Genomic DNA, 22,188 nt, shown 5'->3' with positions numbered 1-22,188 from the left:
TTACAGGACAATGTGCCGATTACCCGAGATTACCCGAGATTACCCGAGATTACCCGAGATTACCCGAGATTACCCGAGATTACCCGAGATTGGAGGGCTTGCTCTGCAAGGCGCGCAACGAGATTACCCGAGATTACCCGAGATTACCCGAGATTACCCGAGATTGGAGGGCTTGCTCTGCAAGGCGCGCAACGAGAAGCAGCTCAAGGCCATCGAGAAGCGGCGCCAGCTGGAGGAGCCCGGGGTCGGCGGTGGGCCTGAGGCCACCCGAGATTGTCCGAGATTGTCCGAGATTAGGCGCCAGCTCGAGGAGAAGCTCGCAAAGATCGCAAAGAAGAAGAAGAAGGCCAAGGCCAAGGCGAAGAAGGCGGCCAAGAAGGGCGCGTGAACGGGTTTGGCGCTGCTGTCGGCCCCACCGCAGCGCGGACCCGCAGGTCGTAGAGCCGTGGAGCCCAGGCGCGGGGGGTAGCAGACGCCAGCCCTTCTCCTGCTTGTGAGGGTCGCGGCGGCGGTTTGCGGCGGGGGCTCCGAAGGGTGTTTTGGGAGAGAAGCGATCGACGCGCCGCAAGTGCGCACGCAGGGATACAGCGAAGGCGGATGCGATGGGCGCTTAACCACCACCAGGCTTCCTCGGAATCGGGTTTTCATATAAAAAAGTCGCGGCGCGCTGTTTTTGTGCGAAAAACCAAAAACACACACACGCGCGGTGACTGGTGACTAGGTCCAGCCCAGGGTGGCACAGATCTGACCTTTTGTGACTGTAAGTATAAAGATGAGAGTGAGGTTGAACCGGACCCAATCAAAGTCGGCGTGTTTCCAGAGGGGGGGGGGTATGACGAAAAACGGCGGGCGCATTTGGGCACATGATGGGGAGAACTCTGTGTGGTGGACCCGCTCACCGTCCGGCAACTTCTCACCGCCCCAAAGGCGCTCTGCGCCGTACTAACAGCGCCGAGCGTGTAGCGCAGTACACGCGCGACGCGCCCCGTGAAGGGCGTCTAATGAATCGGCGCAACGAGCCTTACCCGAGCCGAAAAGTGTGAGAACCGTCTTTTCACACCTCAAAGCCGCTAAGTCTTTTTTTCGCCGTCAAGCCGCTCTAGCGGCGCTGCGCGCCGCGTAAAGAGCGCGGCGCGTGCAGGGGAGCACACACTGCACACGCACCGCCAATGCCGCCTCGTGAGCCGGCGAGCCGAGCCCTGTTCATAGCAGAACGTGTGAACGGCGCCTCTTCACACCTCGAGCCGTGAACACCGTCCGGCGCCTTCTCACCGCCCCAAGGGCGCTCCGCGCCGTGCGAACGGCGCCGAGCGGGCAGCGCAGCACACGTCCGACACGCCACTTGCACGGCGTCTGATAAAACGGCGCCTCGAGCCCTATCCGAGTCGAAAAGTGTGAGAACCGTCATTTCACACCTCGAAACCGCTAAGTCATTTTTTCGCCGTCAAGCCGCTCTAGCGGCGCTGCGCGCCGCAAAGAGAGCGCGGCGCGTGCAGAGGAGCACGCGCTGCACACGCACGGTGAAGGCCGTCTCACGAGTCGGCGAGCCGAGCCCTATTCATAGCACAGAGTGTGAACGGCGCCTCTTCACACCTCGAGCCGTGAACACCGTCCGGCGCCTTCTCACCGCCCCAAGGGCGCTGCGCGCCGTGCAAACGGCGCCGATCGTGCAGCGCAGCACACGTGCGACACGCCCCTTGCACGGCGTCTGATACAACGGCGCCTCAAGCCCTATCCGAGTCGAAAAGTGTGAGAACCGTCTTTTCACACCTCGAAACCGCTAAGTCATTTTTTCGCCGTCAAGCCGCTCTCGCGGCGCTGCGCGCCGCAAAGAGAGCGCGGCGCGTGCAGAGGAGCACACGCTGCACACGCACGGCGAAGGCCGTCTCACGAGTCGGCGAGCCGAGCCCTATTCATAGCAAAGAGTGTGAACGGCGCCTCTTCACACCTCGAGCCGTGAACACCGTCCGGCGCCTTCTCACCGCCCCAAGGGCGCTGCGCGCCGTGCAAACGGCGCCGAGCGGGCAGCGCAGCACACGTGCGACACGCCCCTTGCACGGCGTCTGATACAACGGCGCCTCAAGCCCTATCCGAGTCGAAAAGTGTGAGAACCGTCTTTTCACACCTCGAAACCGCTAAGTCATTTTTTCGCCGTCAAGCCGCTCTCGCGGCGCTGCGCGCCGCAAAGAGAGCGCGGCGCGTGCAGAGGAGCACACGCTGCACACGCACGGCGAAGGCCGTCTCACGAGTCGGCGAGCCGAGCCCTATTCATAGCAAAGAGTGTGAACGGCGCCTCTTCACACCTCGAGCCGTGAACACCGTCCGGCGCCTTCTCACCGCCCCAAGGGCGCTGCGCGCCGTGCAAACGGCGCCGAGCGGGCAGCGCAGCACACGTGCGACACGCCCCTTGCACGGCGTCTGATAAAACGGCGCCTCAAGCCCTATCCGAGTCGAAAAGTGTGAGAACCGTCTTTTCACACCTCGAAACCGCTAAGTCATTTTTTCGCCGTCAAGCCGCTCTCGCGGCGCTGCGCGCCGCAAAGAGAGCGCGGCGCGTGCAGAGGAGCACACGCTGCACACGCACGGCGAAGGCCGTCTCACGAGTCGGCGAGCCGAGCCCTGTTCATAGCACAGAGTGTGAACGGCGCCTCTTCACACCTCGAGCCGTGAACACCGTCCGGCGCCTTCTCACCGCCCCAAGGGCGCTGCGCGCCGTGCAAACGGCGCCGAGCGTGCAGCGCAGCACACGTGCGACACGCCCCTTGCACGGCGCCTGCTAAAACGGCGCCTCGAGCCCTATCCAAGTCGAAAAGTGTGCGAACCGTCATTTCACACCTCGAAACCGCTAAGTCATTTTTTCGCCGTCAAGCCGCTCTAGCGGCGCTGCGCGCCGCAAAGAGAGCGCGGCGCGTGCAGAGGAGCACGTGCTGCACACGCACGGTGAAGGCCGTCTCACGAGTCGGCGAGCCGAGCCCTATTCATAGCACAGAGTGTGAACGGCGCCTCTTCACACCTCGAGCCGTGAACACCGTCCGGCGCCTTCTCACCGCCCCAAGGGCGCTGCGCGCCGTGCAAACGGCGCCGATCGTGCAGCGCAGCACACGTGCGACACGCCCCTTGCACGGCGTCTGATAAAACGGCGCCTCGAGCCCTATCCGAGTCGAAAAGTGTGAGAACCGTCATTTCACACCTCGAAACCGCTAAGTCATTTTGTCGCCGTCAAGCCGCTCTAGCGGCGCTGCGCGCCGCAAAGAGAGCGCGGCGCGTGCAGAGGAGCACGCGCTGCACACGCACGGTGAAGGCCGCCTCGTGAGTCGGCGAGCCGAGCCCTATTCATAGCAAAGAGTGTGAACGGCGCCTCTTCACACCTCGAGCCGTGAACACCGTCCGGCGCCTTCTCACCGCCCCAAGGGCGCTGCGCGCCGTGCAAACGGCGCCGATCGTGCAGCGCAGCACACGTGCGACACGCCCCTTGCACGGCGCCTGCTAAAACGGCGCCTCGAGCCCTATCCGAGTCGAAAAGTGTGAGAACCGTCATTTCACACCTCGAAACCGCTAAGTCATTTTTTGTTCCTGGCACAAAGTGCGAACGGCGTCTCTTCACTCCTCGAGTCGTGAATGCCGTCCGGCGCCTTCTCGCCGCCCCAAAGGCGCTCCTCGCCGGGCTAGCAGCGCCGAGCGTGTAGCGCAGCACACGCGACACACGGCCTTTGAATGGCGTCTGACAAATGTTTTTCTTCTTCTCAGCGCATCCATCTCGGCGCGTCGATTCTTCGTTTTCCGGGTTCCAATTCTTTTCCTGCCTCGCCTGTCGCGTGAATCGTTTCGTGCGACCGCCTTTTGTCGAAAATTCTTTACCGGCGTCCGGCAAAATTCTTTTTCGGTCGCGGACGGCACAGCTCGCTCGCTTGCCATTTGCTCACGCTCGCGCAGGCGCGTCGCAGCGTGCACCCACGCAACGCCTCCGCTCCGTCCACACCACCCACTGCGTAGCCATGGCATTTCCGTGTGCATGCGACGGACTCGCTCTCCTGCACTTGCCGCCGCCCTCGCCACCGCCGGTTCCGAAACTGCTCTGCGGCCGCCATCGCACTCACTGCCTCGCTCTGCAGGAGTCGACACCAGCGCCACCTGACCCGCACCCGCTCGCTCTCGCTCACGCTTCGTGCTGTCGCTGCTAGGGTCTTCGCTCATCGACTCGGAGCGCCGGCCGCCTCTCTCGTGCTCTTTTCGCTGTCACGTCACCTCGACACCGCGCGGTCGCGACTCTCGATGTTGCGTCGGCTCTCTCGGTCACAGCGTCACCACCCGCTGCGCCGAGCAGCAAAGGCGAGGCGCAGCCTCGCATCGGCGGTGGCCGACCGCCGTGCCGACGGAAAAAATGCCTTCGATCCCGCCGCAACCCTCCATCTCACCGCCGCCGTCTTCGCCACGAGACCGCCTCCGGCGAGCTGGGCCGGCTCTCCTCGCACACGCGGCGCTCTCGAGCGCCCCAAGCATAAAGATTGCCGGGTGTCGTTAGGGTTAGCCAGGGTAGTGTTGCGGTTAGGGTTAGAGGTGGCACACCGTCATGACGTTAGGGTTAGGATCACGTCGTCGTCGAGAGCTAGGGTTAAGTTAGGGTTACACGCTCCCCCGCCACGGCTCGAAGAAGGGCTCAAAAGTCGATAAAACGGTCAACCTCGCGAAAAAATCGCGCGCTGCGCGCGCAGGAAGAAAGAGAGAGAGAGAGTCACTACCGCCGCCGCAACCACACCCCGGCGGAGCCCGGGAGAAAGTCGTGGAGCGCAGCGACACGACTTTCCCGGGGCGACGCCGGCGCGCGCGGATGGGTGACTACCGGGATAAGGCGCGACAAAGCAGAAGAAGAAAAATTCGGCATTTAGCGCCAGCAGTGCGCGTCAGTCATGCACGTGAGAAAAATCGCGTGTTTGCTCTCGCTCGTGCAGGAGCGTCGCCGCGTGCACCCACGCACGCCCTCCGCACCGTCCGCACTGCTCACTGCCTCGCCATGGCATTTGCGCCCATGTTTCTGCGGCTCCGCCTCGCATTCTTTGCTCGCCGCCGCCTTCGCTGCCGCCTTCGCCTCCTCTGCCACTTCCGGAACGCTCGCCACCTCTCCCACTGCCTCGCTCAGCAACCAGCTAGCAAACTCGCCTCCGGTCTCACTCTCACGGCTAACCCTGCGTGCTGTCGCTACTAGATTCTTCGCATCTACTTGAGCGGAGCGCGAGCGTCTGCCGTCTCTCACCTGCTCTTTCCGCTGCCACTCGATGCCGCGGTCGCGACGCTCCGATGCCACTCCCTAGGTCGCAGCTCCATCGCTCGCTGCACCAAGGAGCGATGACGAGGCGGCAGCATCGCATCGGCGGTGCCGACCGTTGTCACGCTCGGCCATCTCGCGCCGCAATCTCCTCTCTCACCGCCGCCACCGTCTTCGCACGCTATCGCTCCGGGCGAGCCCATCAAGCACGCTATCCTCGCACTCGCGTCGCTCGCCGTCCTCAACAGACAGTGGAGGGATGGCCAGCTAGGGTTAGCGAGGTTGGGTGCGGTTAGGGTTAGGGTTCCCGAGGAAGAGGTGCTCGGGTTAGGGTTAGCACCCGCTCCGAGCTAGGGTTAAGTTAGGGTTACCGCTCCCCCGCCACGGCTCGACGGAGGGCTCAAAAATCGATGAAAAGGGCCCTCCCGCCAAAAAAATCGCGCGCTGCGCGCGCAGGGAGAGAGAGAGGGAGAGAGAGTTATTGCCGCCACGCCGCACGTACAACTCGCCCGGGAGAAAGTTGACGAGCGGAGCGAGGCAACTTTCCCGGGGCGAGCGCCGGCCGCGCGCGGAAAACGCGGTTTTTGCCAAAACGGTGGAGGCCGCCCCGCGCTACCGCCCCATCAAACCCGCGCCGCCTGAAGCCCTCGGGAAGGCCCTCAAAACGCCGACGCGGGAGGGCGAAAATCGCACCGCTTCAGAGCCCGCGCGAGGACGGACCCCACGCCGCCCCACGAGCGACCCGCGCAACCCGCGACCAACAGCCGTGCGGAGAATCGGCAGGAGATGTCCGCAGCCCCAAGGATCGCCCTCGTCCGATAAAACCACCGACCACCATGACCATCCCCGCGCGCGCTGCAAATCTTCAGGCCCTCTGCTCGACTTTGGACGACGACTTTATTTCGGGTGCTAAAGCAGCTCGCACGGGCCCACCTCGCCGCCCCCGCCGCCGCCCGCCCCCGCGCGGCAGGCCCGGCGCCGCTGGCTTCCCCCGCGCACCTCACGGGGCGCCATGACACCGCCTGCCAGGCGGCCTGCAGCAGTGCGGGACAGCAGCTGCGGGATCCCTCGCCTCCCGACGGCCACGGCGCCGCCCCGCGGTCGAAGCTCGCAAAACCACGCACGGCCCCGTCCACACCGCTCACCGGACGCCCGCTCGCGCCGCCCGCGGACCCCTCTCCCGCCAAACCCGCCCCTCTCCTAGCCCCTCCCAGAAGCCGCCACACAGGCCTCGCCTCGCCTCGCACCAGCCCCCGAAAAATAGGGCGATTTCTGGGGCTCCCAGGCCATTCCCTATCGATTTCGGAAAACTTTTTTCCCGCGGACTTTTCGGGCGCAATTTATTTCTTTATTACAGAGGCTGCTCTACAAAGAATTTTTTATTTGCCCACACAGCCGGACGGGCTCTCCTGCTCAGCGCGCTGTCTCTCTCGCCCTCTCGCCGCTATGCCTCGTCCACGCTCCAGGATACTTCCTCCGTGCATACTTCCATCGCGGCGCGGCGCCCGACCGCGCGTCGGCGCGGTCTGATTGCCGCCGCGGCTCTCGTCGCGCCGCTTCGTCTCCGCCGCCGTCTCGGCGGCCGCGCGGGCTGGCCTGGGAAGGTTCCGCTCTGGAACTTCGTTACGTGGGCACCGCACCGCCTCGCCTCGCGCCTCGCGCGGCCAACTCTCCACAGCCGCGGCGGCTGGCCGGCGCCACACGTACCGCCGCATCTCGCTCACCGAGCGCTCCTCTTGAGAGGAGACGGGCCATCTCAGGCCGCCTCTCGACCCTCTCCTCTCGACCTTTCCGCTCGACGCTTTCCTCTCGACCCTTTCCTCTCGACCCTTTCCTTTCGATGCTGCCTTTCGGCGCCGCCGAGAAGGCGGCGAAGAAGGCGGTTCCTTTCGCGGCCGACGCCGCCGGCCTCGACGCGGCCAAGAAGGGCGCGCTCGCGTCGCTGCCCGACAGCCTCGTCGATAAGCTCGGGCAGGGGTCTCCCGACATGTTCTTCTCCGCGGCGCTCACGCAGACGGCGGCCAAGGCGGCGTGCGCCTCCGGCAAGGCCGAGGTGTGAAGAGACGCCGTTCACACCCCTCCTGCTGTGAGCAGGCGGCGTGCCTCCTCTTCTCCGACAAGGCCGAGGTGCCGCCCATCTTCCGCTCCCTCTCCATGGCGTTCGAGGGGCAGATGCAGTTCGGCTTCGCGCCGCCCGCGATGATGGCACAGGCCTGCTCCCCCACGGCCCCGGGCCTTGCACTTTGGATGCCGCGCCAGCTCCTGCCCGCGTGCCCCGGGCCTTGCACTCTGGATGCCGCGCCAGCTCCTGCCCGCGTGTCCGACGCGAGGGAGTCGCCTGGCCCTTGCCCCACCACCGCACCTGGTGTGTGTGTGGAGACGCCTACCTTCCCTCCCCTTCCCTGATGGCGCAGTTCAACATCGACAGGGCGCCCGCGCTGCTGGTGCTGTGGAACGAGAACGAGGGCAAGGACGAGCAGGACGCGCAGGCGGGGATGAAGCTGACGGGCGCGCGCTTCATGCCGCAGGCGCACGGGGAGATGCGGGGAGATGCGGGGAGATGCGGGGAGATGCGGGGAGATGCGGGGAGATGCGGGGAGATGCGGGGAGATGCGGGGAGATGCGGGGAGATGCGGGGAGAGGCTGGGTAGATGCGGGGAGATGCGGGGAGATGCGGGGAGATGCGGGGAGATGCGGGGAGAGCTGGCGACCGCCTCCGCAGGTCCACGGAAAGTTTTCCTAGGGCAACATCCCGCGCATTGGTGGGGTGGGTGGTAAGAGGGGGGGCTTTTTTCCCCGATTTTCCCCAACCCTTCCAACTTTTCCCCCACTTTTCCCCCCCCAAGGTGGTCGAGCAGGGGCTGAAAATGCTGGGAGCGCTCGCCGGGGGCACGGAGGGGGCAGGACCCCCCCAAAGGAGGTCGAGCCGCCGCGAGGCTTGCTCTGGTAGGCGCGCACCCGGGAGGGGCCAACCCGCCCGGCGGCGAGGGCGAGGGCGGGAGGGGAAAGGCGCCCGGCCCAAGCAAGGACGTGGGCCCCCCGCCTGAGCTCTCCGCTGCCAATTTGGGGGGGGGCCACCCCCCCCCCCCCCCGCCCCCCGCCCCCCGCCCCCCGCCTCCACACACACACACACACACACACCGCTCACCCACGCGCACTGGGCCTTGCGCTTTGAATGCCGTGGGGCTGCTGTCGTCTAGACGTGGAGTCGCGAGGGACTTGCCTGGCCCTTGCCCCCCCACCTCGCGTGTGTGGAGAAGCTTACCTGACCTTTACCTTGCCTGCCTTAGGCGGAGTGCACGCAGCGCGGCGGGCTCTGCGCCGTCGGCCTCCTCGAGGTGTGAGGAGACGCCGTTCACACTTCATGCTGTGTGAGCAGGCGGGCTCTGCGCCGTCGCCCTCCTCGACGGCGGCCCCGACAACGGGAACAAGGAGGCGCAGCTGGCGGTGCTGGCCAAGCTGCGCAGGCGGGGCGCGGGCGGGCCGCTCTCGTACTCGTGGCTCGATGCGACGTGCCACACCGACTTTGTGGCCGCGTTTGGGCTCGGCGAGTCGAGAGACCCTCAGAATCTCGGGTAATCTCGGGTAATCTCGGGTACTCTCGGCGACACGAGAGACCCGCCGGCAGCGCTCCCTTTGCCATCACCGAGAGTGAAGCTGGGTCTTCCCCATGAACCGACTCAGGCGAGACCGACTTGCCGACCATGCTCGTGCTCTCGCCGGGCAAGGCGCGCTGGGCTCGCTCCGTCGGCGCCTTCTGCCGCACCACCCACGGGACCTGAGCCCACACCGGGTTCGAGACTCGAGAGGGTGTGGTACTAGGCGCGTTCGACGCCGAGACGCTCGGCGCCTTTGGCAACGGCGTGGCGGCGGGCCGGCGCGCCACCGAGAGCATCGATGCGGTGCCGGCGCTGCAAGAGGTCGATTGCGCGTCGGTGGCGCGGGGTGCGGACGCAGTGGCGGAGGACGATGCCCTCGGCGACGAGATCATGGCGGAGATCCTCGAGGAGGCGCGGAGAGATCGGGAGAGAAGGGGGGGGGGGGGGGGGCCGGGGGGGGAAGCCGGGGGCGGGGAGCAGGGAGGTCGAGGAGGCGCCGGAGGGGGCGAGAGGCGAGGGAGGCTCCTTTTCCGTCGAGTACTCAGGGGCGACTGCATCAACGGTTAGGAGCGGAGGGAGCGAGAGGCGAGGGAGGCGGAGGCGGCCGCCGCGGCGGCGGCTGCTGCGGCGGGCGGCGGGCAGGACGAGGGGGGCGTGGCCAAGGACGAGATGTCTGAGCTACAGCGGATGGAGGCGGAGCTGGAGCAGTGTAGTGCGGCGAGTGCTCCCGAGCCTGCCCCGAGTGTACCCGAGAGTGGCCGGCGGTGTAGGCGGAGGTGGAGCAGTGCGGCGTGGAGGACTTGCTCTGCAAGGCGCGAGATTACCCGAGATCACCCGAGATTACCCGATATTACCCGAGATTACCCGAGATAGGAGGACTTGCTCTGCAAGGCGCGAGATTACCCGAGATTACCCGAGATTACCCGAGATTACCCGAGATTACCCGAGATTGGAGGACTTGCTCTGCAAGGCGCGAGATTACCCGAGATTACCCGAGATTACCCGAGATTACCCGAGATTACCCGAGATTGGAGGACTTGCTCTGCAAGGCGCGAGATTACCCGAGATTACCCGAGATTACCCGAGAGATTACCCGAGATTGGAGGGCTTGCTCTGCAAGGCGCGCAACGAGAAGCAGCTCAAGGCCATCGAGAAGCGGCGCCAGCTGGAGGAGCCCGGGGTCGGCGGTGGGCCTGAGGCCACCCGAGATTGTCCGAGATTGTCCGAGAGTAGGCGCCAGCTCGAGGAGAAGCTCGCAAAGATCGCAAAGAAGAAGAAGAAGGCCAAGGCCAAGGCGAAGAAGGCGGCCAAGAAGGGCGCGTGAACGGGTTTGGCGCTGCTGTCCGCCCCACCGCAGCGCGGACCCGCAGGTCGTAGAGCCGTGGAGCCCAGGCGCGGGGGGTAGCAGACGCCAGCCCTTCTCCTGCTTGTGAGGGTCGCGGCGGCGGTTTGCGGCGGGGGCTCCGGTGTTTTGGGAGAGAAGCGATCGACGCGCCGCAAGTGCGCACGCAGGGATACAGCTAAGGCGGATGCGATGGAGGCGCTTAACCACCACCAGGCTTCCTCGGAATCGGGTTCATACAGAAAGTCGCGGCGCGGCTGTAGTGTTTTGATTGTTCGAAAAACCACCAAAACACACACGCGCGCGGCGCGGTGTGTTCGGTGTTGCACGATGCACCCCCCGCACACGGTAAGGTAAAGGTTAGGTAAACTTCTCCACACACACGAGGTGGTGGGGCAAGGGGGGGCAACCCTCGCGTCTCCACGTCTGACGACAGGAGCCCCACGGCATTCAAAGTGCAAGGCCCAGTGCGCGTGGGTGAGCGGTGTGTGTGTGTGTGTGTGTGTGTGTGTGTGTGTGTGTGTGTGTGTGTGTGTGTGTGTGTGTGTGTGTGTGTGTGTGTGTGTGTGTGTGTGTGTGTGTGTGTGTGTGTGTGTGTGTGTGTGTGTGTCACGTCCCTGCATCCTCCGCCGGTTCCTCCCGTCGCCTCTTCTTTGTTCGAATGTTTTTCAATCCATCCTTCACGAAGCCCTCCCATGTAGCTAGCGTTCTTGGCGAATGTCTCGAAATGGCCAGCAGGCGCTGTCTGCTCGCGGTCTGTGCGGGCCGCTCGTCCTCCTCGCCCTTCTTTCGTCCTCCCGTCCCTCCCCTCCACCATGGCCTTCTCGGCACTTCTTTCTCCATCCGCCTCGCCCTGCCTTTTCGTATCGTGCCGTTCGCCCTCCATTCGGTGACCTCCATGGCTGTCCGCCCCCTTTTGGGTGACGCTCTCGATGCGGTTGCGTCAACCTCGACGTCGCTGTCGCCCTCCCCGTCCCCGCCGGCGTCCGTGCCTCGGTTCGCGTCATCGGTAGCGTCTCCGTTGTTCCCTCGTGCCCCGCCGTCGCCCTCTCTGCTCGGGCCGTTAGCGATTTCGCCCCTCCTGCGTGTCGCCCCTCCGTCCCCTCCCCTTTCTTCGTCGTCATCGTCGCTGTCGCGAAAGCCCTCCGGTCCCTCGATTCCCTCGCCTATCCCCTCCGCTGCGTCGTCCCAGTTTATATCCTCATCCTCTGCGCACGTCGCGTTGGCTTCCTCTCTCCCCCTTTCCTCCTTGCCCCTCTCGCTGTCTGGTGTTAATGGACCCCCTTCCTCTCCCTCGCCACCGTCACCGTCACCATCCCCGTCGCTACCGCCCAACGTGCCCGCCGCCCTTTGTTTCACACTCGTCTCTGCCATGTCCGCCGTCGCCGCCGTCCTGTCTGCTGCGCTCTGTGCTCCGTGGTACAGTCGTTTATTGTTGCTCAGGATTAGCTCACGCACCAGGACAGCCTCCTGCTCGTTATTTTGGCTTGCCGATATGCATCCAAAGTTCCACGCTAGCTCCTCCTTCGTCACGTCTATCTTTTTGCAGTATCTCGCGAATGCCGTCCGCGCTTGCTGGGGTGTTATTGCGTTCGGATCCGCCCTGGTCCCCGCCCTGTATCCCATCTCCTTGCGGTGGCTCTTGTATGAGTCCCCATATGACCATGTGATTTCTTGGCCTTCCTTGACTCCCCTCTCTGCAAACAGGACCATCACCTGCGCAGCTGCCTTGCCTAATTGTATCTCCTCGTAGCGTACGAAGTGCGTCGCCCTCGTGCCTCGTTTCGGCTCATTCGATGCTGCAGGCCAGTCGAAGTTACCCGCGACGCTGTCAAAGTCGTCCCCGCTCTCGTCGTCACTTCCATCCAGCTGCGTCCCCCCTGCTGCCGTGTGTCGTGATAGTTCGTCTGGTACTGTCTCTGGTGGCTGCGCCGTTCCTGTCCGGAAGATCTCCCCAGTGTAGATGCTACACACCTCAAATTTCTCTAGCCTCCTCGTCGCCAGTAGGCCGAGTTCCCCTTCCGCTATGCTAGAGGGGCCTACATTCGCCCCTTCCACCGTGCCGCCCGTCGTTAGCATGGCCGTCGTTACTTTCGCCGCCGCCTCTGCTGCTTGTCGGCGGAGCGCCTCGCGCCTTCCCTCGTCTCCATGCTCCTGGTCTTGTTCTTTTTGTTTTCCTGCGCTTCCTGTCGCTGGTCCGGCGACGTATCTTGCCGTCTGCCTTCAACCTGGTTTGTGGACCTCCCGCACCTTACCCTTACAGGCCACCATAAGGGACCCCGTTGTCCGTTTGACATCAGACTTTTTTTGAGTTGGAGGTAATAATTAAAAGGATTGCACTGTCCCAAAGAACTGATTCATTCATTTCACCCTCACATAGTAACAATACCTCAAAGTTGAAAACCTCCAAAATAGGCCGTCAGGACTCTGTCAGGACTCCGTCAGGACTCTGTCAGGACTCTGTCAGGACTCCGCCAGGACTCCGCCAGGACAACCACTGCCCCCCCGCTGTGAACAGAGCCCTTAGCTAGAGAGTAGGGAGGGGTGTACAGTCGAGTTACTCCCGAGGGCAGGGACGGCCCTCCACTGAGGGAAAGGGCGCAACGGGGACGGTATGCTCACAACCCAGCCACGCAGCTCTTTGCTCGCGTACAGCCAACGAGTTTGCTGGTCCACAGGCAGGCCAGGCCGTGAGCGTGGGCCGGTCGGGCCTGATCCTGCGGTGAGCACTGGAGGGCTATGCGGCTCGCTCCGTCAGCCGACTTGCGCCGTCGAGCGGTCGAGCGCTTCGGGTTGGACCCGCGGGAGGGTCCCTGCGCGGCTGACATGGCCAGCCAAGCCGTGTGCGCTGCCGTGGGCGCTGTCGTGGGTGCTGCCGTGGGTGCTGCCGTGGGCGCTGCTGTGGGCGCTGCCGTGGGCGCTGCCTCGGTCAGCAGTCGGTCAGCAGTCGGTCAGCAGTCGGTCCGCTGCTCGGCGCTGGCCTGCAGGCCGCCGGTGGCAAATCGGGGGGGCGCGGGCCATGGACGTCGTGGCCGAGCTTTGCTGCCTTCTTGCACGTTGCCGGCTGTAACGTTGCCTGCACCATGGCCGCGCCTCTCTTGCTTGTGCGCTTTCATGGTCGAGCCGAGTGGCGCGAGAGTGAGCGTGATTTCTTTTGTCTGTAAGGACTCTAAGTTTCTGTCAGGACTCTCAAGTTTCTGTCAGGACTCTCAAGTTTGCTTGTCAGGACTCTCAAGTTTGCTTGTCAGGACTCTCAAGTTTGCGTCAGGACTGCCCCATCAGGACGATTCCGCAGAGGGCGCGCACGGTCGAAAGGGGGGCTGGGCGTCTATCATTCACTGCTGGGGGGGAGGGGAAGGAGGGTTGCAGTGAAGGAAGGTGGAGGTCTCGTCGGAGGCACTTGTGAGCACTGTGAAGACCGTGCGCCGTCAGGACCCCGCCAGGACTCTGTCAGGACTCTGTCAGGACTCTGTCAGGACTCTGTCAGGACTCTGTCAGGACTGTCAGGACAGGTGCGGGAGGTCCTCCACAAACCAGGTTCTTCGCTTCCTGGCGGGCCGCGTTTCCTTCCCCTCGTCCCGTCTGTTTTCTCCTGCGTGGTCGCCCTCGCGTGCGCCGCTCGCCGTCTGTTCTCCTCTCTACTCGCCGTCCTCGTCCCCTCGCTGTCGTCGCTTCCCTCCGGCGCTCGCCGCATCGTCGTTCCTATCACCGCGTTTCCTGCGCTGGCCTTCGCCTTCGAGCTCGCAGTGGGTCGTTTTGAGTGTCATCCCCATCGCTCTCGTCGTTCTGCCTCTCCCCGCTTCGAGGCGTCTCTCTGCCTCTTCCCTTTCCTTCTCCTCGGCATCACGTTGTCGATGTCGCCTCCGTCGCCAGCAAATACACGCATTCGCCGCCCACTCCATTTCTCGTATCCTCTCCTTCCTTTCCTTCTGTCCCTCTCTCAGGCGTTCTGTTTCCGCGGCTACTCGTTCCTTCCTCTCCGCCTCGAGTCCCTTCCTCTTCCCTTCCCGTACTTTGATTATTGATGCCGCCGTCTGCTGCAGTGCCTTGAGTGAAGTCACCACCCGTGTGTCATACTCCCTCATGATGTCTTCTGGCGGGTCCTGGTCCATCACACTCGGCTCGGGTAGTCGTCCAGCTAGCAGTTGCTCCATCGCCTCCCATTCCTCGTCGCTCTCCCTTCTTCCTGCGCACCTCTTCGTCGCCCCAGCAATGGCGCGTACAGCGAGCGCCTGGGCTTCGCACTCTGCGGTGTGGGCGAGTGTCCGCCTCCTTGACTTCGGTGGCGTCCATCTTAGCGCCTTGAGCACGTCCGCCGCGCCTTTCCTCATCGCCCGGTAGTGCTCCCTCCTCTCACCCTTCACCGCCTCGCACTCGGCGCATAGGACGTGCCTGTGAGAAGCGAGGGTGTGCATGCATCCAGGATGCCAGCAACCTTCAGCCCCATCGGCACACGCTCCTCCTCCCTCCTCGTCCCACCCGTCCTGCCGCGCCTCTGCCTCTAGGCTGGCCCTCCATCGCCTCCCGTGCTCTATACCTCGGGTCTGTCCCGTCCGCATGCCGTGTACCAGCCTCAGCCTCGCCTTTTCCCCGCAGGCCTCGGGCTGGCGCTGGGTCGAGTTTGGACCCCGCTCTTTGTCTCCCTCGTATCTCGTGTCGCCTGATATCGTCCCCGTCGCCTTGATTACCGTCCTCCACACGTTGTCGTCCCCTTCCTTTCGCGCTGCGTGCCCGCCGTCCAGCCACTTTCGTACCCACCGTCCAATTTTCTCCTTCGCCTCTTGATACAGCCTCCTGTCTCGGATCTCCGGCGCCTGCCCCTCCTCCTCATGCGTGTAGATGCATGCCCTGTTCGTCACGTGTCGTGCTAGGTCCATCTCGTACGCGCTCGTTACCCTGCTCCGCAGGTGTGCCTTTGCCGCCGCGTCCGCCATGGAATTGGGCGCGTTGCCCGCGTGCCCCTCCGTGAAGATGAAAATCACGTACCCTCTGTTGCGCTGTATAATGTCGATTTGTGCTTGCACCGCCGCATTGAGTGCGCTCCTATTTGTCTCGCCGCGTGTCCGCCCCCGATACGTCCGTTCGATCTCCTTGAGCGCCGTCTCGCTGTCCGACATCACTAGGCATCGGTGAGGCTGGAGGGTCGTTTCTGTTTCGTCCGCCTTCGTGCGCAGGAAGCTGTAGATGGCGTACATCTCGGCGTCGACAATCTCCCACGATCCCGGCAGGGCGCCTCCCCATATTCCCCGTCCTACCCGCTCGTGAATCTGTGCCCTGGTCTCTTGTGCATCGTCATCTCCCTCTTTCGGCTGCACGCCCTCCCATCCCCCGAATGATGCTAGCCTTCCGTCTCGAGTCTTCTTTAGCGAGGCGTCCGTCGCTGCCGCCGCTGTGAAGTGGTGCCACTTGTGCAGGCGGCACGCCAGGTCCCTCGCCCTCCACGTCGTGCTCGTTCCCCGCTCTCGCATGGTCCGACACTCGCTCTCGTCCATCACAATCTCGTTCTCGCCCTCTCGGTCGCGTAGTCGCTCTTGCGGCGCGCTCCGGATGGCGCCCTCCGCCTCGTCGCTCCTCAGATACAGTCGTAGGACGGGGTCGCGAGCAATATCGCTCCTCCCAATCTCTTCGTATCCCGCCCTTCCTCCTCCCTTTGTCCACATCTCCTGTACCGCCCCTCCGATCTCCTCCTCCATCGCGACGTTGTCGAGTACCGCTTGCGGCGCGCCTCGCCTCCACTCCCCGCCACCCACTAGGTCGTCTATCTCTTGCCCATGTCCGAGCGTGTCCGGTTCGTCACTCCCCCACCATGCGTCCCCGCCGATCGTCGCCTCTCCATCGGCGGCTACTCTCCACTCGTCGCCTCCCCCGTCCAGAGCCATCGTCTTTTTCGTCTTTTCCTTCTGCTGTGCGTCGCTAACTGCTGCGTCGCTCTCCGTGCTCGGCTCCTTGCCTAGGTATAATGTTCTGAAGGGTAGCGCCGAGCTATGTCTGTCGCGTTCGGACTCGTTGCGCGTGCTCTCTTTGATGTTGTCTTGGCGTTGTCCTGCCTCGTCACTGTGGGAGGCAACCTCGACGTGTCGTTTTATTGTGGACCACATCCTGGTCAGCGTGTCGTCGTTTGGTCTCTGCGCCCCCGCCGTGTCCGCCCAGGTGTCGATTGCGATTAGCATTGCTCGCATACCAGCCTCTCCTCTCGTTGCCGCTCGTTCGATGCGGTCGCGGGTGCTGAACGGTATTAGTTTTGTGTCTTGCGCCTCCTTGAGCGCTTCTAGCTTCGCGCCCCCCATCGCCGCGATGGTCCGGTGGCGCTCCCATGTCCGTTTTGTCGCGCCCTTCCATTTAATTAGGTACTCCCACCGTTCGGTCGCGTCCTCTCCCGTCTCCCCCGTTCGTCGTGCCCCGTCGATTCGTTCGTACGCCCATTTGTCTTCGCCCTTTACTTGTCCATTTCGAATTCCCCTCTGCTCCGTCGACGCGTCCGCCGCCATTCGAATGGCTATTCTCTGATCACTTCTGTTCCATTCTAGCCCTGCCTCGTCCCGCACACGGGGCTAGGGTGCTGATGCTATATCTGTGAGTAAAGTAGAAAACTACACAAAAGGGATGCTGGTCTCAGTCGCGTGGGCTCTCTACTTACCGCCTCCGTTGGCGCTTGCCGCCGCCGCTGGACCGACTCTGCTCCGCCGTCGGCGCCACCGCGCCCATCCAGTCCCAGCCGTCGGCCGAGAAGCTGCCGCTGTCGAGGCTAGTGGCCGCGTCGACGGCGGCCCATTCGGCCAGCTCGGCGCGCGGAACCCGCACAGGCGGCCCGCCGACGATGGACATCTGCGCGTCGGCGGAGCCCTCGGGCGCATCCTCCGCCACCTCCGCCTCGATCGTGCTCGGCTGCTGCGGCGGCGCCGTCGCCGCCGCCGCCGCCGTCGCCGCCGCCGCCGTTGCCACGACGACGAGGCTCTCGCCGGCGCGCAACGGGCGGCCGTCCAGCGCGCGCAGCCCGAGCCTGCCCAGCGCCTTCGCGCGCGCCTCTGCTGCGTCGATCTCGAGGAGCGAGAGCGCGTCGAGCGTCTGGCCGAGCAGCTCGAGCGGTTCGGCGCCTTGCGCGCTCAGCCGCCCGACGAGGCCGTCGAGGCGCACGCGCCGGGCCGCCAGCCAGCGGCGCGACGCCTCGAACGCCGCCGCGCTGCGCGCCGCCGCGCCGCGCGCCTCGCGCCGCGCCGCTTCTGCCTCAGCGAGCGCCACGCGCGCCGCCGCCGCCGCCGCCGACGCCTCCTCGCACGCCTGCTCGAGCGCCTCCGACAGCGCGGCGAAGCTTCTCACGGGCCGGTTGCGTGGGGCCGCCTTTGGATGCGGGCCGCCCTCGCTCCCGCCCTGCCCGCCCCGCCCGCCCCGCCCACTTCCGCCAGCGCCAGCGGCTTCGGCGTCGCCGTCATCGGCGTCGCCTTCAGCGTCGCCGTCATCGGCGTCGGCGTCGGCGGCGTCGCCGTCGCCGTCATCGGCGTCGCCTTCGGCGCCGGGCAGCAGGCCGCGCGCGCGCGCGAGCAGCGCCTCGGGAAGCCCCTCGCGCGCGGCCGCGTCGAGGGCGTATGAACCGCCGACGGCGCCTGTTCACAGCTAGAGGTGTGAAGAGACGCTGTTCACAGCAGCGAGGGCGTAGGATCCGCCGACGGCGCCCACGAGAATCGCGTACGACGGCAGCGCTGCGGCGCCCGCTCCGTTCCGTCGGTCGACCCGCCTCCGTTGCATCGCCGCGACCTGCCGCCGCCAAAGGCGAATCTCGGGCAATCTCGGGTAATCTCGGGCAATCTCGGGCAATCTCGGGCAATCTCGGGCAATCTCGGGCAATCTCGGGTAATCTCGGGCAATCTCGGGCAATCTCGCGACCTGCCGCCGCCAAGGGCAGAGGTGTGCACCTCTGCTCGTGCTTGTGCGCTCACACCAACCACACTGCGGGGGGTCCCCGAGCCATGTGTGTGTGTGTGCGCGCGCGCGCGCGCGCCTGTGCGTGTGTGGGACGGACGTTGTTGTCCTCTGCGCGGGGCTACTTGCGGGGACCCGAGGACGTACCGCAGCCGACCTGCAGCCGCGTATCGCGCAGCGCGAGCAGCTTGAGCGGCGACGCGTGCGTCGTCGCGACGAGCCGCGCGCCCCGCGCCAGCAGCTCCTCGATAACCGCTTGAGCCACCGCCGCGCCCTCGGCCGGCTCGGTGCTCGCGCCTAATCTCGAGTAATCTCGGGCAATCTCGGGCAGTCTCGGGTAATCTTGCGGGAGTAGGCGCGGTGCTCGCGCCTCATCTCGGGTAATCTACCGGGCAGTCTCAGGGGTATTCGGCGCCGGGCTCGTCGAGCAGCATGCAATCTCGGGTAATCTCGGGTAATCTCGGGTAATCTCGGGTAATCTCGGGTAATCTCGCCGGGCTCGTCGAGCAGCACGAGGGCACTCGCGCCGTGCGCACCCGCCGCCTCGAGGGCGCGCGCGCAGCTGCGCACGTGCGCAGAGTACGACGACGTGCCCGCCGACACGTCTTGCGCCTCCGCCAAGTCGCTCACCACGGCAGAGAAGAAGTCGACGCGCGGCGACGACACCTGGGGAGGTGTCCTCACCAATCAGGTCTGGCTTCCTCATTGTCGCAGAGACGAGGCCGGCGCGCGGCGCCGCCACCGCCATCGCAGCCCCATCACCGCCTCCGCCGCAGCGTCCGCCACCACCAACCCCCGCGCCGCCCTCGGCGCCACCGCCGCCCTCGCCCTCGCCGTCGCGCGCCGGCGAGCACGGCACGGGCACTGCGCAGCGCACGAGCAGCGCAGCTAGCCCCACCGTCTTCAGGGCGACAGACTTGCCGCCTGTTCACAGCTAGAGGTGTGAAGAGACGCCGTTCACAGCCCGACCGTCTTCAGGGCGACAGACTTGCCGCCTGTTCACAGCTAGAGGTGTGAAGAGACGCCGTTCACAGCCCGACCGTCTTCAGGGCGACAGACTTGCCGCCTGTTCACAGCTAGAGGTGTGAAGAGACGCCGTTCACAGCCCGACCGTCTTCAGGGCGACAGACTTGCCGCCTGTTCACAGCTAGAGGTGTGAAGAGACGCCGTTCACAGCCCGACCGTCTTCAGGGCGACAGACTTGCCGCCTGTTCACAGCTAGAGGTGTGAAGAGACGCCGTTCACAGCCCGACCGTCTTCAGGGCGACAGACTTGCCGCCTGTTCACAGCTAGAGGTGTGAAGAGACGCCGTTCACAGCCCGACCGTCTTCAGGGCGACAGACTTGCCGCCTGTTCACAGCTAGAGGTGTGAAGAGACGCCGTTCACAGCCCGACCGTCTTCAGGGCGACAGACTTGCCGCCTGTTCACAGCTAGAGGTGTGAAGAGACGCCGTTCACAGCCCGACCGTCTTCAGGGCGACAGACTTGCCGCCTGTTCACCGCTAGAGGTGTGAAGAGACGCCGTTCACAGCCCGACCGTCTTCAGGGCGACAGACTTGCCGCCTGTTCACAGCTAGAGGTGTGAAGAGACGCCGTTCACAGCCCGACCGTCTTCAGGGCGACAGACTTGCCGCCTGTTCACCGCTAGAGGTGTGAAGAGACGCCGTTCACAGCCCGACCGTCTTCAGGGCGACAGACTTGCCGCCTGCGCGTGCCAGCGGCGGCACGGAAGTGTCTCGAAAGTGTCTTGGAGGTGTCTCGGAAGTAATTGGGAAGTGTCTCGGAAGTGTCTCGGAGGTGTCTTGCCGCCTGCGTTTGGCCCGGTCAGCACCAGGCCCTGCGGACGCGTCGCGGACGCGTCACGGACATGCCCGCGGGGCACGTGGGAGGAGGAGGAGGAGGAGGAGGAGGAGGAGGAGGAGGAGGGAGAGGAGGAGGGAGGAGGTAGGAGGAGGAGGGAGAGGACATGCCCGCGGCACGCGGGTCGAAGGAGGAAGCGCTGACTTCTGACTGTCGATGCGGTCTCTCCCTGTCTCGACTGTCCGAGCTTGTGCGTCTTGGTGCCGGGGTTGTGCGTTTATAGGCAGCGCCGGTGGGCTCCTGCGGGCAGCCCTCGCCGCCCAGCTCCAGCCGATTGCCAACCACGGCGCTCACGCCACCGGCGGGGGCGGAGGCGCCGGTGGCGGCGGCGCTGGCGAGCAGCGGGTGCGTCGCGCCGTCGAGCCGCACCACGCCCTGCTCACCCACCGCCGGCACGCGCGCCCCCCATGCCGCGCCAAGCGCCGCACGCGCAAACACCGCGTCGAGCTCGCCCGCCGCCGCCAGCGACTCCTCGAGCGACGCGCGGTGCGCGGCGACGAGGGCGCTGAGCGCGCGCACCTAATCTCGAATACTCTCGGGTACTCTCGGGTACTCTCGACGAGGGCGCTGAGCGCGCGCACCAGCCGCCGCTCGGCGCGCTCGACGCGACCGTCGGCGCGCGCCGCGGCCGCCGAGAGCCGCCGCACCTGGTGCGGCTCGACGAACGCCTTGGACGAGATGACCCGAGATCACCCGAGATTCCCCGAGATTGCCCACCCGGTGCGGCTCGACGAATGCCGTCGCGCCCGAGCGCGACCGCGCCACCTCCTCCCCGACGCGCCCCTGGCCGCTGCCGACCGCCACCGGCACCACCCACCTGTTCACAGCTAGAGGTGTGAAGAGACGCCGTTCACAGCCGCCGCCCGCCACCGGCACCACCCACCGGCCGTCGCGCTGCCGCGGCGGCGGTCGGTCCTCCGCCAGCCCGGCGACAAAGTCTGGCTCGGTCAGCAGCGAGCGCATTTTGTCCGCCGTCGAGCGAGCAGCGCTCTGCGCGGCCACCCGCCGCCTCGCCAGCCGCGGGAACGCCTTGGACGAGATTACCCGAGATCACCCGAGATTACCCGAGCCGCGATGGGGCGCTATGGGGAGGTATGCGGAGATATGGGGACGCCTTGGACGAGAGCACCACCTCGCCGGTGCTCGTGCGGTCGAACGCGTCACCAAAGGCCTTGAGCAGCCGCGGCGGCGGCGAGGCGTTGATCGCGAGCGCGGCTAGCTGCGGTGTGCGCTCCCACCGATGCGGCTCCGCCCAGCAGGCTGTGGTGTGGAGGGCTGCCACCGCCTGGCCTATCTCGAGCAGGTCCTGCGGACCCAGCGTCGCGCCCGCGGACACTGCGACCAGGCTGTCCTCGATCGCCAGCTCGTGAGGAAACGGCGGCGAAGACTCCACGGCAAAGGCTTCGGAGACGGCGCTGTAGGCGTCGCGGCACTCGGCCGCCGTTTCGTGCAGGCGCGGCGTCAGGCACAAGGCGCGTCCCGGCGCCGTCTGAGCTCGGTCTGACAGCAGCTGCAGGCACTCAGGGAGGCCGAGGGCGACGGCGTCACGCGTGAAGGCCGAGGAGAGCGTCAGCGCCGACGGAAGGGAGAGACTGGCGCAGCAGACCGAGGGAGCGAGCATGTACCTTTTGTGTGTGCTCGCTGGGTTCCGGCTCCTAGCCGGATAGGGTAAGGTAAGAGAGAGAGAGAGAGAGAGAGAGGGGGAGTCGAGAGGAGACATGGTGGGAGGAGGGAGCTATGCTGAGGAGGACGACGAGCTTATGCTGGAGTACATGGGGAACGGGGGCGTGGGCGACGAGGAGATCGACAGGTTCATGGGGTGGACGACAGTGGATGTGGGAGACGAGAGGTTGAGAAGTGCGAAACCGACGAGCAAAGAGGGTCGATGGAAGAGGGGACCTGAGGAGCGGGGAGGTATTGGTGGAGGGATGCGGGCAAGGCAGCGGGAGCGAGACAACAAGTATGCTAAGGTGCGAGACGGGAGCCATGCGACAAGTTGATTCTGGGTGGTGGTGATGGAGGTTGGGGGCTGGACAAACATGGAGGAAGAGGCTAGATGGAGGTCAGGTATCGTGGTCGAGTACGAGGAGTGGGGGGGGAGGGGGTTCAACCTGGTGACGGAGGACTGTGGGCCATCGCGGGAACGGGCCCGCCGGAGGCGCGCCCGGTAGATCCGGATGGCTTCACACCGGATTGCAGGGTCCTTT

The 22,188-nt window shown here is 65.2% G+C and overlaps 4 protein-coding genes across 4 annotated transcripts; 3 read left to right on the top strand and 1 right to left on the bottom strand.

The window, feature by feature from the left end:
- Positions 1-1,169: 1,169 nt before the first annotated feature.
- On the top strand, positions 1,170-4,641 carry EMIHUDRAFT_459296 (hypothetical protein; the record flags this gene model as incomplete). The annotated part of the gene is made up of 2 exons (XM_005767921.1): positions 1,170-1,179; positions 4,113-4,641. A coding segment is annotated over exon 2 (369 nt), but the record flags the coding sequence as incomplete, so codon positions are not given.
- Positions 4,642-7,103: 2,462 nt separating this feature from the next.
- EMIHUDRAFT_245743 (hypothetical protein) lies at positions 7,104-9,429 on the top strand (the record flags this gene model as incomplete). The annotated part of the gene is made up of 7 exons (XM_005767920.1): positions 7,104-7,316; positions 7,358-7,390; positions 7,678-7,707; positions 8,110-8,209; positions 8,643-8,710; positions 9,073-9,194; positions 9,408-9,429. The coding sequence occupies 7 exons, from the start codon at positions 7,104-7,106 to the stop codon at positions 9,427-9,429; spliced, it is 588 nt and encodes a 195-aa protein (XP_005767977.1).
- A 1,492-nt stretch (positions 9,430-10,921) lies between these two features.
- Positions 10,922-16,781, top strand: EMIHUDRAFT_245742 (hypothetical protein; the record flags this gene model as incomplete). The annotated part of the gene is made up of 5 exons (XM_005767919.1): positions 10,922-10,962; positions 11,666-11,870; positions 12,883-12,926; positions 13,013-13,132; positions 16,760-16,781. The coding sequence occupies 5 exons, from the start codon at positions 10,922-10,924 to the stop codon at positions 16,779-16,781; spliced, it is 432 nt and encodes a 143-aa protein (XP_005767976.1).
- EMIHUDRAFT_459295 (hypothetical protein) lies at positions 16,766-21,602 on the bottom strand (the record flags this gene model as incomplete). Its single annotated transcript, XM_005767918.1, has 9 exons — positions 16,766-17,074; positions 17,153-17,298; positions 18,269-18,418; positions 18,658-18,787; positions 18,999-19,045; positions 20,365-20,500; positions 20,699-20,798; positions 20,865-21,010; positions 21,114-21,602. 9 exons carry the CDS (start codon positions 21,600-21,602, stop codon positions 16,838-16,840), a joined length of 1,581 nt encoding a protein of 526 aa, XP_005767975.1. The 3' UTR covers positions 16,766-16,837.
- Positions 21,603-22,188: the final 586 nt, after the last annotated feature.

The sequence above is a fragment of the Emiliania huxleyi genome, assembly GCF_000372725.1.
Source record: "Emiliania huxleyi CCMP1516 unplaced genomic scaffold EMIHUscaffold_474, whole genome shotgun sequence".
In the NCBI taxonomy this organism is placed as follows: domain Eukaryota; phylum Haptophyta; order Isochrysidales; family Noelaerhabdaceae; genus Emiliania; species Emiliania huxleyi.
The sequence above is the reverse complement of the archived record's forward strand: the minus strand, read 5'-3'. Positions and strand labels throughout refer to the sequence as shown.